General features: G+C 40.5%; 1 protein-coding gene across 2 annotated transcripts; it reads right to left on the reverse strand.

Annotated features, from left to right (window-relative positions):
- Positions 1 to 1803: 1803 nt before the first annotated feature.
- Positions 1804 to 15460, reverse strand: USP44 (ubiquitin specific peptidase 44). Of its 2 annotated transcripts, none has more exons than XM_070755880.1 (6): positions 15165 to 15460; positions 12475 to 13965; positions 7790 to 7988; positions 7248 to 7356; positions 3093 to 3298; positions 1804 to 2377 (listed from the first exon to the last, which is right to left on the reverse strand). In XM_070755880.1, the coding sequence occupies exons 2-6, from the start codon at positions 13888 to 13890 to the stop codon at positions 2178 to 2180; spliced, it is 2130 nt and encodes a 709-aa protein (XP_070611981.1). In that variant the 5' UTR covers positions 13891 to 13965; positions 15165 to 15460; the 3' UTR covers positions 1804 to 2177. The 2 variants fall into 2 exon arrangements, with proteins under 2 accessions (XP_070611981.1, XP_070611982.1); XM_070755881.1 differs by having other exon boundaries at positions 7248 to 7314; positions 15165 to 15306.
- Between the last annotated feature and the right edge of the window lie 613 nt (positions 15461 to 16073).

Raw genomic sequence — 16073 nt, forward strand, 5'->3', positions numbered from 1 at the left:
TAATCCTGTGCATCTTTTAAAGTGGTAAAAACAGCTTGTATCCTCTAAATTTGTAATGTTATCTGCCTGCAAATAACTTGCTCTTTAGTGTGCTTGCAATCTACCATGTGTCTTTCAATTGAACCATTGTGTTCTCAAGCTAAGATTGAACTATTATATCTTTTGCTACCTCGTGGGATGCAGAAAATAATACATGGGGGGGGGGGGAGTGTATCTGTTGAGTAGGCTTGCCTTGCAAATAATAGCCATTAACATGAAACATGCAGAGGAAGGCAAGTTTTGTTGTAAATGAAAATCATAATTAACCACCATAAGATATCTGAAGCAAATATTTTAATCTCTTAATGAGATTCAATGTAATTATTATTGTAACTTGGACAAAGACCCTCTCTGTATTACAGTTCCTGGATTTGGCTTTCTGTGGATTCTATTCTGTGGCAAGAAATCAATTATTCAAGAGTGCTAACTTGATTCTTAAAAATTTCCTATGAAGAATTAAAATAGATTTCTATGTAAATTCAGCTATATCTAAAGTCATCTTTGCAAACCTGTTTTCAGAAGAACTGGTGAGAAGGCACGAGTGCTTATTTTCCACATGAATATTCCTCTATGCGAATGCATGATATTAACAGCTTTTGCCATTGAGAAACCTTTGCATAGGATACTTCACAGCAGATGATAATTGGTTTCTCCAAACAATGGAGACATTTTTTTGAATACCACAATTTGAGAGAACTGTAGTTTCCGATAACACTTCATATTTAGGAGATCAGTAGGGCAAAAAGTTAAAAGCAATTTTGGATGTTTGAGAATTTTAATTTGAGCCTCAATGTTGCAGTAGTAATTGAACAGTATTGCAATCTAGTCATAAACTAAATGTCTCTCCAATTTGCTCAGAATAACCCTCTTAATTTCCAAAGTTAGCTAAATGCTGCAGTTTTGCATTGGATAAATGAACATAAAAGGAGCAACTGAAACTGAAGCACTCAAAAGAAAAATTGAACACAAAGGCCTTTAAATTTAGATAGGAGGAAGTATGCTAAGGGAAAATTCATTAAGTATGTATAGAGCAATACTGTACTCCGAACCTTGTTTTCCAACAGAAACTAAACAGCATTTTGGAAAATTATGCTATAGTGATAACCTGACGGACACATCTTTGCTGTAAAACTTTACCAGATGTTAATAGCAAAAATGAGTTTTTATCTACAGGCCAGGGTAAAATTACTCAACTTATGATCATAACTGACCCTGAAATTAGTAAGTCATGCAGTTCATGTTGTGATAAACCTGATTTTATATTGTTTTGGCTGATTACACAAATTTCCATGGTCGTTAAGCAAATCCACTGTCCACAATGGATATTTTTAAGAACCAGAGGAAAATGCCTATTTCTGGCAACAAACATAATTGCAACCTTGTGACTGACACACTGCAAAGAATATAAATATAAATGCACACCGGTTGCTGGATTTCCCAAAAGCAATCATGCTGACTATTGGGGGGGAGGAGGTCCGTCATAACATCAGTCGCTAAGTGACCAGTTGTAAGTCAAGGAATACCCGTACAATAGATTAGATCTAGAACTTGTGGCAAAAAGCCCATGAGCTGTTTTTGCAAGTAGTTTTTGAAACCATTTCCATTTAGTTCAGCAGTATACTTTGGGTGAAGCAATAAATAGGGTATGCTGATCTTTCTAGTGATTTAGTGCTCTAATAATATGTGAAAAGCATTGCACTGCTTGAACTCTGATTACAGGAGAGAACATTTTAACATGGCCAAAAGAAAACTTAAATGCAGTTGTTACCATCACATCTTTTAATCATGGAAGCAAGACAGATTCCTGCAGGCAATATCCACAGTACTGCTAGTAGTAGTATATAACAGAGCTTTTAATTTAAAAATAGTCCAGAGTTTGCCCACCACATTCCTCATCTAAGTTTTCTACTTTAAAATATTAAAATGCTGAAAAACAGCTTGAGGTAAAATTTAAAGATTCAAATGGAAAATTTTCTCTTAACAATTGAGAAATATATGCTAATAACTTGGGGAAGTTACTGTCATGAATGAGTTTAAAAGGTACAAAAGATCTGAACGTGAAATAGGTTTGGCTCCAGAAGGCAGATTTAGTACATTTTTGCACAATTCAGGCAAATACAAAGCCATTTTGCTCTGAATTAACTTTCACTTTTCGCACTGGAGCCATTAATTTCCGTATTTGCCTGTTTTCCAGATGGTGAGTCGAGACCTGACGTTCTCCAATGTCCATCCATTAAAGTAACTCTCTGGGTATAAAACAAAATATATGCCTGGGCCTTGCATACTTCTTCCATAGTGCACATGGTGAGCTTGGAATCATTGCAGTGTACCCAGAACCCTAGAACAACAAAAATAAGACTAATAAAAATGGTAATATATCCAGATATCTTCTTTTAAAAGTACAGGATTGATATTTTTATAATTTAAGAATGTACAGATTATTATGTATACAGGTGAAACTTGAAATTAATATATTTGCACTATCTTGCTTTGCATGAGTCTCTCATATATTAGTTTCACCTTTAAGTTGCATTACTGAAATAACTTTTGCACAATATTCTAATTTTTCAAGTTTCACCTGTATAACCAACACTGAGCTGAACCAGATCAAAAATTTAACAAATACAGCACTGCGCTGCCATAGTAACAACCATTTCCATATGAAAGCCACAACCAAATTAAACCTTTCATTCACTGTAGTGATTTGTAATTAGAGGCAAACAATGGCAACATTCCTAGTGTAATCTCTCTCTCTCTCTCATACCCACACATCATCTTTCAAAGTTGTCCAATACAGAAACAGCTGTACCTGAAATAATTATACAAAACAGTTTCAAATATTCAGGGGGAAATGGGATTTCGTGCAAGGTAGTTCAGCTGAGAGACTTATCTTTAAATGTGATATGCTATAATTTCCAGATTTCCAGATTATGAATCTCAAGAATGTAAACATTTCTTATAAAATCTCCAAAAAGTATTGCCATTAAAAGATTATCTTATTAATTGCATTTCTCATATAAATCCAATAATCTGTGCCCTTCCGTATGAATTACCTCCATCTGAATTATAGCAATAGGCAGTGTAGTGTCCTGAACCAAATCCTTTCCCATGATGCATCACAACAGCAGACAAATCATAGATAAAATAATCTGCCATAAGGGTTTTTAGCGATTTTCTACAACAGTAGGGTTCCATGTTTAGAATCTCATCAAAGTTGACGTGCACACCAATCTTCTCACGATGATTGCGTCCTGACCATCTACAGGAGGAAAAATGAAATAGGGTTTTTCTTATTCATCTTCTGAAATAATATGTGATTTATTTCATTTTTATAAATGTTCTTACTACTAAATAACATAGTACTTCAATAGTTTAAAAACACTATGTACTACAGAAAGGAAAATAGCCCTCGTTCAGTATCATAGCAATGAATCCAAACTGGGTTCTCATCATATTGTCTGTTCAATACAGGAAAATCAGAATTAGACAGTTGTAACAGCTAATCAGCCTCTAACTGAAGATCTCCAACAACACACTCCACAATCTTGCAACTTAATTTAACTTCATCTTCAAAATGTTCTTCCTTTTAAGAAATTTCTTCTAATATTTAAAATACCTTGTAATTTAACCACAAAAGAACTACTCTTGCATGTCTTCCTTTTGTATTTAGAATCTAGAGTTCTTTTTATCTCCCGTCTATTAATACTATTTAATGCCTGCTATTGGAATTTGTCTCTCATGGTATTTTTGGTGATTGATTCAAACTCCTCTACATCTATCATACTTAAATCAATAATTCTGCAGTGTCATTGGTTCCACAGAGTTCCAGGCAAAGATTCTGTAAAGGCCTTATAGGTTTTAAGCATTTTATGAGAAAATCTCATCAGTTGTGTAGTTTTCAATCTATTTAGTTGTGGGAAAATATACTGGACTTTATTTTTAGTCAAATTTTCATATACAGTGGTGGTTGAGAACCGATTTGGTCGAGTACCGAATTTATTTATCCCATAGGAAATAATGGAAATGGATTTAATTGGTTCCCAGCTCCTGTTAATTCGCTGGGAACCAATTAAATCTATTTTCTTTATTTCCAATGGGATAAATAAATTCGGTACTCCAAGCTGCAGGAAGTGTGGGGGCTGCTGCAATCCCGGCAGCTTAAAGGGGCTGAGGAGCTCTATAAGAGCTCCAAGTTGCAGGAAGGGTGGGGGCTGCTGCAATCCCACTCCTTTCTGCTCCTTTCCTTTCCTCAATGCTTCCTCTTATTACCTGTAAGCAGCTGCAAAACTTTCTCCCTCCCGTCGGCTGCAACGGCTTCCCTTCGAGGAACAACAGCGCCGGGAACGTCACGTAATGAAGGGAAGCTGCTGGAGCGGCGGAAACTGCTGAGATGGCTCCGGCGGCTTCCCTTCATCACGTGACGTTCCCGGCGCTGTTGTTCCTCGAAGGGAAGCCATTGCAACCGCCGGGAGGGAGAAAGTTTTGCAGCTGCTTACAGGTAATAAGAGGAAGCATCGAGGAAAGGAAAGGAGCAGAAAGGAGTGGGATTGCAGCAGCCCCCACCCTTCCTGCAGCTTGGAGCTCTTATAGAGCTCCTCAGCCCCCCCCCCCCCCCCCCCAAGCTGCCGGATAATGATCAAAATTTTCTCTGGCTGTTCGGTATCTGAATTTTTGTTCAGATACCGAAGCAAATTTTTGCTGAAAATTTTGTTCGTTATCCGAAATGTACAAGAACCAAAGCGTTCGAGTACCGAGGTACCACTGTATTGTGTTTCTGATTCACTACTCTTACAGATAGCCCTTGTTTAATTACTGCTTCAATGAGTGATCCATTATAATAGCAATGAAAACATAACTTTACAACCAGTTCTTGTATTTGTAACACAAAGCTGAAATAAGTTAATAAGCACAGTTGTAATTTCAGTTAACTGCTTTGCTTAATGAAGGCCCCAATTCTAGCTGCTAAGCAAGAACTATCTACCGTATTTTTCGCTCCATAAGACGCAGTTTTTTTCCTCCCAAAGTAGGAAGAAAAATCAGCCTCATCTTATGGAGCGAAGATGCAGGCAGGGTGGGGGGGGGGAGGCTGCGAACTCCGAAGCGCCATCCCGCCGGCTGGCTGGCTAGCTGCTGCCTGGCCCCCTCCCTCCCGGAGGAGGGTCTCCCTCCTCACCACCAGCGGCGCTCCCCACGCCAGCCAACCAGCCAAGCCCCGCGTCCGCCGGAACCGGCTCCTCGCTCTCCCCCCGCCGCCCGCCGCGTTTGCAGGAGGTGGGGAGGGTCGGGCGGCCCGCCAAGGCCAGGAGGGACGCCGCTGCCCCCCCTTCCTTCTCTCCGCCCGCCGCTGCGCCGAGAGGAAATGCCGGCAAAGGCTTTTGTCAGCGGAGGCCGGCGAAGGCGATATTCAATGTCGGGGGCGCACGGGCGGTTGGCGCGTTCCCTATCTCCCTGCTAGCCCACTCGGAATATTCAAAATAAGAAAAGCCTTTGCCGGCGAAGGTTTTTCTTATTTTGAATATTCCGAGTGGGCTAGCAGGGAGATAGGGAGCGCCTGCAACCGCCCGTGCGCCCCCGACATTGAATATCACCTTTGCCGCCGGCCCCGCCTCTCCTACAACCCCCTTGCTGAGAGCTCTCGGCAAAGGTGAGGCGGGCAGGGCGTGCGCGCGTCACCGCTAAGAAGAACGGAGAACGACAGTGAGTGAGAGCAACAGACAGCAAGATAGTGAGAAAGAGAGAGGGAGAGAAAGGGGGGGAGAGAGAGAAAGAGAGAGGGGGAGAGAGAGGGAGAGGGAGAAAGAGAGTGGGAGAGGGGGGAGAGCTAGCAAGAGAGGGAGAGAGAGAAAGAGAGAGGGAAAGGGGGAGAGAAAGAGAGAGGGAGAGGGGGAGAGATAGCAAGAGAGGGAGAGAGAGAAAGAGAGAGGGAAAGGGGGAGAGAGGGGGGAGAGAAAGAGAGGGAGGGAGAGAGAGGAGATAAAGGAAGAGGAGAGAGAGAAAGGAAGAGAAAGAAAGAAAGAGGGATAGAAAGAGAGAGAGTGAGAGATGCTCAGTGAGCCTTTCTTTGAAGTTGCCTTTCTTTCTTTCTTTCTTTCTTTCTTTTTCTCTCTTGCTCTCTTGCTCTTTCATTCTTTTTTCTTTCTCTTGCTTTCTTTCTTTCTCTTGCTTTCTCTCCTTCCTTCCCTCCTTCCATTTCTTTCATTCCCCCTCTCTATTTTTATTTCTCTTTCATTTTCTTTCTCTCTTTCTTGCTTTCTTTCTTGCTCTTTTTCTTTCTCTCTTTTACCTTCCCTTCCTCTATTTCTTCTTTTCTTTCTCCTTCCTACCTTCTTCCCTCCCTCCCTCCCTTCAGTCCTTCCTCTCTTACTCTCCCCTTTCATAAGTTTCCTTGCTTCCTTCCTCTGTTCCTGTTCCTTCCCTCTTTCTTTCTTTCTTTCTTTCTTTCTTTCCTTCCTTCCTTTCCTCCCTCCATTTCTTGCTTTCCTTTTCCTTCCTCCCTTCTTTCCTCCCTCACTCCCTTTTTTCACTCCTTCCTCTCTTCCTCTCCCCTTTTTGGCTCAAAATATTTTTTTTCTATTTTCCTCCTCTAAAATCTAGGTGCGTCTTATCAGCAGGTGCGTCTTATAGAGCGAAAAATACGGTATATATGGACTCCATCCGCAGAGAGCTCCCAACAAGGGTCCCAGTGAGTTGCATAATATTCCTTTTGTCTTATTTCATGTTTTAACAGTTTTATTAGTTTGTAATATAAAATACAAAAATACAAAAGCAAATAGTAGGAAACAAAAGGAAGAAAAAAGAGAACAGAGAAGGGTAGAAAAGAAGGGGGGAAAGAAAAAAAAAGCATAGACTTCTATTTCTGGTGCAGTAGAATAAGGCATTAACATCAAACCTCAACTTTTTACTTTTCCATAATAGCATAAACTAGCTATCTAATCAGTAAAACTCAGTACATTTCTCATCTTTGAAGTTTATGGAAAGTCTTCATTCAATTGACAATTTTGCTTTCCCTCATAAATCTTGTTTTGGAATGGATAAAATGTTTAAATCACTTTATATCAGCCGTAATAATTATTACAAAATATCTCTTAATTACTTTTTTAAAGACATAATGGTGGGAATGCTACATAGAGAATGCAGCTTGATAATCATTAAATAAATAATTCATTGAAAAAAGAAAAAAAACCCTCACAGACTGTTTACTATGTTACCTGAATCGCTTAAGGTGTAACCGCAGAATCTGAGGTAGGTGGCACACCAGAAGCTGCTTCTGTGCCTCTGTGAGTAGAACAGGTTTAGAAGAAATTTTTCTTCGTTTTGCTGTAAGAAAAATAGCCTCCCTCTAATTTATAGCCAGTGACATTATAAAATTAGATTAATACCCTTTAATATGTGCGTTATATACAAGATAAAAATACAAATGAGGCATTCTAGAACTATTCCAAAATACAGTAACACAATTTTTGTACATATTAAGTGAAATCAGAAAGAAGTAATAACTTTAGAACTATCATAAAAATACATTTTGATTGGCAGAACAGTCAAGATACAATTTAGATTACAGTATCTATTCACAGGTAAGCATGCAAAATGTGAAGAGTAGCCATTTGTGGTAAGGATGTAAGCACAAAGTTTGTTTCACATTCTATTATCAAAATATCTCACATAGGTAACATTTTTTTAAAAAATAGCCCTATTAAATAGTTATCATATATAAAAATCAGATCCATGAGTACATACAGTCGTTACTCACTGTTGCACTGGTTACAGGCATATATCTTCCCTTCTAAAGCTTCCGTTTCTGTAAATTTGGCCAACATCTCGGTCAACAAGCATGGATACTGACAGGTTGTCTCCCTTCCATTGCAGTGGTATCTTTCAGGAAATTCCAATGACAAGTCCCAGAAAGGCTCTACAGTATTTGATTTGTTGTCACAAGCAAGGCATGTTACCTGTCATTATAAACCATCAGTTAATTTGAATTTCCAGCTCTTTGTTAAGAAGCTATTTACGAATAAACAATGCAAAGAGAAATTACTTGTTTTCTCTGCCGTCTTGTATGATCCTCATCTTTAATTTCAAGTGAATCCACTGCCATTTGAAGATTAAATCAAAATTTGAAAGCATAACTAGCTTTTCCCTCAAAATAGTTTATCTTTGAAAGGGAAGGGCTAGTAATATAAATACTGTATAATATAAAACTTTGTAGAAAAAGCCTAATCAGAACTGGGCAAAGTATACTTGGATCGGAACATTTCACTGAGTTCCCCATTCATACAAACCCAGAAAGAATAAAAGAACTGAAATTAAGATGACAAAGAATACAATACATTCTGAACTATTTGGATATTTGTACGGCGTAAATATTTGAATTTAAAGAGAACAAATCGCTTTATTCTACGTAATGGCAGTTACTTAACATTATTCTCTTCCTAAGCCTGCATGGTAGATTCATGGCTTAGGAAATACTGTATAAAGAATGTTGCTATAGTTTAAATATATTTATACTATAATATGCATTATGAATTATTTCTCTTCACCCTTAAAATAAAAAAATTAAGGCATGCAAAGTGAGGTTGAACAATCTAATGTTGAGTTCACATTGAAAAATCCTAGCTTTAACTACTGACTTCAGTAAGGATTTTGCTCAGCAATTTAGCCTAGGTAGATCAGCAACTAAACAGCAACTTTGCTTAACCCTTAGCCCAAAAACTATTAGTCTTTACAAATGTGAAGAGTTATAGTTGTGGTTTGGGAGTCTCTCCATCCATGGTTCCATGGTTCTTGTATAACAAAGCAACAGAGATGCGTGTCTCAGCATATGCTGTTACTTGGATATACTGTAACTGGAGGAATCTCTATACAAATGTCATCACCCTTGTTTCCAAATCTGTGTAAACCATACCACCAGCCTCCAGTGGACTACAGTAGTCCCTCGCTATACCGCGCTTCACCTACTGCGGCTTCACTTCATCGCGGGTTTCTGAGGAAGTCGATTGGCAGATTTAAACAGCCCGCCGAACTCGATCGGCAGGTTTTTCAAAAAATAAAATAAAAAAATCTAAAATTGTAAATACTGTATTTAAATACTGTATCTAAAATAAATACTGTGTGGGAAGGGTTTATAAACACTTAAAACAATGAAAACTTACCAAACAATTACAATATAAATACTTAAATAAGTACTATCAGTCGATAAATTCCCCATCGCGGATTTCACCTATCGCGGCCGGGTCTGGAACGTAACACCAGTGATAGGTGAGGGACTACTGTATACTATTTACAGTGGACTCTTATAAATATCTCAGAATTTGCATATCATGACAGAGATTGCTTGCTGATCAATAGTGAGAGATTCTTACAATTGTAGATCTCTGTTCTTGCATTCAAAAGAATGTGTAAATGAAGATTGGTGCTCACTTAAGTGATAATCTGTCGCCTGACTGTGAAATCAACCATTCTCGCATAAGGAGCAGACATAATGCAGATTCTTTAAAAGCTCTCTTTCCAAACACAAAACAATTATCCAATGATAGCTACCACAATAGGGCATTGCTCTCTCAGTCCAACTCACCTCACAGGGGTGTGTGGAGGATGGAGTACTATGTATATTTGTTGCTTGACTTATTTATAAAAAATAATAGCAATGGGATAATAATCTAATAAATAAATCTAATCAGATCTAACAATCTAATAAATAAATAAATAAATAAGGATAAATTGCTTGCATTGAACCCAAACAAAGCATTAATGACATTCAGGAGTAAAGTTTACTTGGATAACAGAAGATGTTCTAACAAACTCTGAATTGGAATCCAACCTCAAATTCCAGAGCAGTTCCATCAAAGAAAGTCAAGACCTTTTGGAGTAACTGAATTACGAATCAAAGTGCTGGGAGCTTGACCAGATGGATTTTAGAAATTGATTCAAAGCAGCACAGTTTAAATATACACTGTTACATTACATAAGAAGTAAGAAAAAATATAACATAGACCATTTTAAAAAAAATTCAGGCACACTCTATTGCAGTGATGGCGAACCTTTTTTCCCTCAGGTGCCGAAAGAGTGTGGGCGTGCGTTATCGCACATGCGCGAGTGCCCATATTTATAATTCAATGCCTGGGGAGGGCAAAAACACCTTCACAACTTCTGGTATGGGCCCAGTAGGCTCGAGTTTTGCCATCCACAGGCTCCAAAAGTTGCCCTGGAGCCAGGAGAGGGTAAAACACCATCCCACATTCCCCTCAAGACTCTCTGGAAGCCAAAAATGCCCCCCCCCCCAAGCATCTGTGCAAGCTAAAAATCAGCTTGCCAGTACATACATGCATGTTGGAGCTGAGCTAGGGCAACGGCTTGTGTGCCAACAGATATGGCTCCACATGCCACCTGTGGCACCCATGCCATAGGTTCACCATCCCAGCTCTATTAGAACATTTTCCATTAATACGTTTTTAATAAAATATGTAAATTTATCAACTGAAATTCACGTTATCAGATGTACGTGAGCTACAGTTCACAAAAACTTAAGCTAAGCTAAGCTAAAATTGTTTAGTTGGAAAAAGTGGCACTATCAATACAGCTCCAACAGGACTAAATACCCATTCTGCGTCTAAATGGATGTAATTTTTCATTTAACCAAACTATAAATTATGGAAATACTGTTGCTTATTTTTCCTTGCTCTACTTTATTTTACTTTATTTCACGTTTGAAATTACCCCAAGATCATTTTTTTAAATATTTGTTAAAATACAGGTAGTCCCTCACTTATAATTATTCATTTAGTATCCATTCAAAGTTACAGTGCTGAAAAAAATGATTTATTGTAGCATCTCCATAGTGGCGTGATCAAAATTCAGATGCTTGGCAACTGACTCACATAAATATGAGTCAGTTGCCAAGCATCTGAATTTTGATTTTTCGTAAGTCATGTGATCGATCACCTTTTCCAACTTTCTGCTAAGCAAAGACAATGGAAAAGCCAGATTTTTTAAACTATCATGTTAGTAAATATAACAACTACAGTGATTCACTTAATGATGGTGGCAAGAAAGGCTGTAGAATGGGATAAAATTCACTTAACAATCTCAGTAACAAATTTTGGGCTCAATTGTGGTCATAAGTTGAGCAATACTAGTACTTCTAAAGTTTCATCTACAGAGAATCCATGTACAGTGATCCCTCGAGTATCGCGAGGGTTACGTTCCAAGACCCCTCGCGATATCGATTTTTCGCAATATAGTGGTGCGGAAGTAAAAACACCATCTGCGCATGCGCGCCCTTTTTCCATGGCCGCGCATGCGCAGATGGTGTTTTTACTTCCGCACCTGGGAAGACCCAGGGAAGGTTCTTTCCGCCGCCCAGCAGCTGAGGAGCCGCCTGCCTGCTCGCCTCTTTTCAGCCCGCCGCTTGTCCGCCCACCGCTTGTCCGCTGCCCGCCCGCCGCCCGCCTGCCCGCCGCTCGGTGCACGATCGGGGTTTCCCCTTTGCGTGGGCGGCGGGGAATTCTGGGAGTTGAAGACCCAGGGAAGGTTCCTTCGACCGCCCAGCAGCTGATCTGCTCGGCAGCGCAGTAGCAGCGAGGAGCCGAAGATGGGGTTTCCCCGTTGCCCACGCAAAGGGGAAACCCCATCTTCGGCTCCTCGCTGCTACTGCGCTGCCGAGCAGATCAGCTGCTGGGCGGCCGAAGGAACCTTCCCTGGGTGCCGCCCGCCGCTCGAGAGCAAGAGGGGGAGAGATAGAGAAAGAGAGAGAAGGAAAGAAAGAGATGAGAGAGGGAGGAAGAGAGTGTGAGAGAGGAAGAAGCAAGATAGAGAAAGAGAGAGAGAAAGAAAGATGAGAAAGGAAGGGAGTGACGTCATCGGGTGGAAAAATCGCGATATAGCGTTTCGCAAAGATCGAGATCGCGAAACTCGAGGGATCACTGTACAATAAAAATAAAATCAATATCTAAGTTATTAAGTATAACAACTTTACAAGCAGAAAATCCTTCAAACAGGGAAGGACATAAAGATTGAAATAATTTAAAATCTTTGTCCTTGTACTAAGAGGAATACTGGGTTGATGCCAGTTATACAGTACTTTCTTGTGACTCAATGTAAGGGTATTGACACAAGTAATGTCTTCTCTTTACACACATTCTGCTTGTGTATTAATGGGAATCTGCGTAACTATGTCTTTACACAAACCTTTTTATATAATCATAATATGCTGACAGAACTGTAAGAAAGAAGACAATTCTTAATTTAAGAAAAAAAGTGATGTAGCAGGCAGGGACAGAAGCCTGCTTAAAAGAGTACAAAATATTTCTTACTCAAAATACAATACTAAGTTGGATTATTATTTAGCATAAATCAGTCAGGAAGTTTAGTCTGCAATCTTATACTAAACTGAATTCTCTATCATTCACTCACTGAATAATCTTATTCTAAAGTATTTACCTGACTTAAAAGCTGTCCATGAAAAATAGTGTTGACCACATTCAAAACGTTTTTAATGAGTTTCCTTTGAGAAGCAGGAATGAGGGCTGGGCTTTTTGCTTTAACTGTCTCCAATTCTTGTTGGACTTTATCCAAAAGTTCACAAAGAAATTCCTGAGCATCTTGTTGGGCATAACCATGGAAGGCTGGAATTAGTTTCCAAACAGAATGGAGCATGGCAAAAGGAGACACCAATGCCCACTTGCCAGACCACATAACTTGAAACAAAGTATGTAATTCATGACAAAGAGAAATGTACTCTGAACTTGGTTCCTTGGGCTGAATAAGTTCCATATTTCTGTTACTTGATCCACCACCACTTAAACCTGATGATGTGCTAAATCGCCTTGTGGAAATTGTCTGGTCCTTAACAAAGGTTTTCTGTTCTTGAACATCAAAGCTAGCAGATAGAGTCTGCTTTGCAGATGATCTTGTTTTGCCACTGGCGGCAACTGCTAACAACTCTTGTGTTTGGTTTAAATCAAGCTTTAAAAAACATTCCCGAAATATGAACAAATGACTCAATACCTGAAGAATTGAGTTCATATAGCAAGTATTTCCCAAGTTTCGTAATCCTGTCACACCAGGAGTCATAGTAGGTCTTCGTTTGGCTGGCGAGTCATTAATTTTTTTTAACTTTACATCATCTGAGGTAGCTGCTACTTTCAGCTCTATATCAGAGCTCAAATTTTGTGGCATTTTTAGTGCACAGACTGAAGATTCTTTGTTTTGTTTTTGCAAGCGAAAGCTTTTTCTTGGTGGTATTTTTTCCATTTCCTCCTTCAATTGGCGCTTTCGCTCTTCTCTTTTCTTCCTAGCATTGACTCGTCTTTCTTCTGCTTGTTCACACAGCTTATCTTCTTCTAAAATCCTTTTCCCAGTCGGTGTTAGTTCAAACCAACTTCTAAATACTTTGCCCATTAATGCATGCCTCCTGTGCCATAGGGCTGTGAACATACGGTCTTGACTTCGAAGCAAAGCCTGAGCATTATTATGTGAAAGATCATCACTTATGCCCATAGATCGCAAAATCCTACCACTCCGAGTTGTACAGTCATAATTCTGGCTCTTGATTGCACTTAGTATACTTCGTAAAAGTTTTACGTCACCAGTTGCGTTATCATTAAGAACATAATCATCACAAAGGTAGCAAAAAATATACAGCTCATTTACTTCCAATGCTACTGGATGATTGCTTTCCTGAAAGTGCTTTAGTGCATGTTCTTCGATGTATCTTCCACAAGCAACATGAGAGCAACTGAGACAGGCCCATACAGATTCTGTAGTATTGCATACCATACAATGCCATTTGTGAGGATTCAAAATTGAATGATCCTGGGCAAGCCGCAGTCGGCCTACATGCTTACATTTATCCATTGTCAATCTCACAATGTTGAGAATGTACTACAGAAATTCATCAGCCCAACAGTTTCCTGGGTTTTGCATTTTCACCTGAAAATGAGAGGGAAAAAGTGCTTTTAGTGTCACGCCACAAAAACGAAACCATTAGGACTCAATAGACAAAGGAAGTAAAATAAATGAATATATGTTCATAACCATCTGTAGGAAACACCGGTGAAATCTACTTACCTTGCCTACCAGCTTGGAAGTGTGCGCTTTTTACCAACAGTACAAATATACTGCTTTAAAAAATAAAGGGAACACTTAAACAACACAATATAACTCCAAGTAAATCAAACCTCTGTGAAATCAGACTGTCCCATTTAGGAAGCAACACTGATTGACAATAAATTCCACATGTTGTCAGCACATTCAACTTTGTACAGAACAAAGTATTCAATGAGAATATTTCATTCACTCAGATCTAGGATGTGTTCTTTGAGTGTTCCCTTTATTTTTTTGAGCAGTGCATATTTTAACTCCAGCAACCGTTTTTTTCCAGAATTTTATTTATATTCCTCTGCCACCAGAAATCTTAAATAGGTTCATCACTCTTCCTTCTTTCACTGTTTCTCTTTCCCGCAAGATATAAAAAGAAAGCAAAGAGTAACACCGTGATTTGGATTCATTCATCCTGTTATGCTATGGGTTGTTGAATAAACTCCATATTTGCTGGCTTTATGTATAAACGCACATGGGAAAGTTTTATACACTTCCTTGTTAGCCAACCATTTCAGTAGCCGAAAACGGCTTTGGCTTATAAGGCTCATCATTGTTTTTGTGGTTTTGTTTTAAAAATAGACATCCTCCGTATTGCTGTGAGGGGGGGGGGGAGCAAAGAGAAGAGAGTGAGAAAGAAAAAAGAGAATTAGGAGAGTGGCTTAGTAGAAGACAGGTAGAAAAATGGTCCCACTCCGGACTCCCCTCCCGTGTCAGTACTGGCGCCACCAGATTTCGCCTTGTTCCTCCACACCTCGGAGGCAAGACTGTAACACAGGCGACGGCGGCTTCCCGGGCCAGCGGGAGAGGGCTTCCTTGCCCAGCTTCTTCGCGGTGGTCAACATCAAGGACCGGGACTGGGATGCCCGAGAGATGAGGAGGGCCAAAGGGTCAGTGGGGAGTAACGGGCATCCCCTACTTCCTTCCCGCCCCCGGCTGCCTTCCCCTCCGACACCCCCCCCCCCCCCACTCCTGGGATCCCTCGCTACCGGCAGGAAAACGGAGACCCGCCAAAGTCCGTCAGCTCTCACCCGACCGGCCCGAGCCGGGTGGGTGGCCCGAAGCCACTCAGCTCCTCGGTCCCTCGCGCGCCAGCCGACCTGGGCAGAAAGCCTCGCCAGGAGCCGCCATCTTAAGCGCCTCGGGCTTCTGGGGTTCTCAAGCCCCGCCCCCTTCGGCGCGTCACGCCGCGGCTCCCTCGGGCAGCTCCTCTGCGGCGGGGATTCCTCGTGCGAGTGGGCGGCGGCCGCGCCTGAGGCGGAGGTGTGAGGGAACTGTGAACGTGTCACAATAGGGGCCTCCCGCGTCTCTCGAGTCGTGTTTCCTCTCTTGAGGTAGCCTTGGGTACTTGAAGTATGGTTTACTCATATATCGGTTACCAAGATTTTGGCGCGCTGAATCAGAGGGAAACCACAAGCCGGAATTGGAAAAACGAGCTGACTCGCAAACTAACCTGGCATTTTTTAGTTTTTTTAGCTGATAGGCACAGCGACGGTCTTTATTTGGGGGACGGGGGGAGCGTTAGGAATGATGGAGCAGTTTAATTTATGCATGGTATGTCTGTGTGTGTGTCTGTTAGCATATGGGGGTTTTAAATATTTAAATATTTTAAATTTGTCTGATTGCTTATGATTTGTTTCTACATGTTGTGAGCCGCCCCGAGTCTTCGGAGAGGGGCGGCATACAAATCTAAATAATAAATAAATAAACAAACAAACAAACAAATAAATAAATAAACTGGCGTCTGGTTTAACGAATTCGCCCAGCTAAACAAAGCGCAGTTAACGTTTGGATGGTGAGCACCAGACAATATCAGGCCGAGGAAAAATGAGAACAGGTTGGGACAGTGGGAGAAATCCACACAGTCTGAAAGACTTTCTCCCATGAAGGATTTGTCCGTCTATAGCAGTGTTTTTCAACCAGTGTGCCGTGGCACACTA

Source organism: Erythrolamprus reginae, chromosome 6 (genome assembly GCF_031021105.1).
Source record: "Erythrolamprus reginae isolate rEryReg1 chromosome 6, rEryReg1.hap1, whole genome shotgun sequence".
NCBI lineage: Eukaryota > Metazoa > Chordata > Lepidosauria > Squamata > Dipsadidae > Erythrolamprus > Erythrolamprus reginae.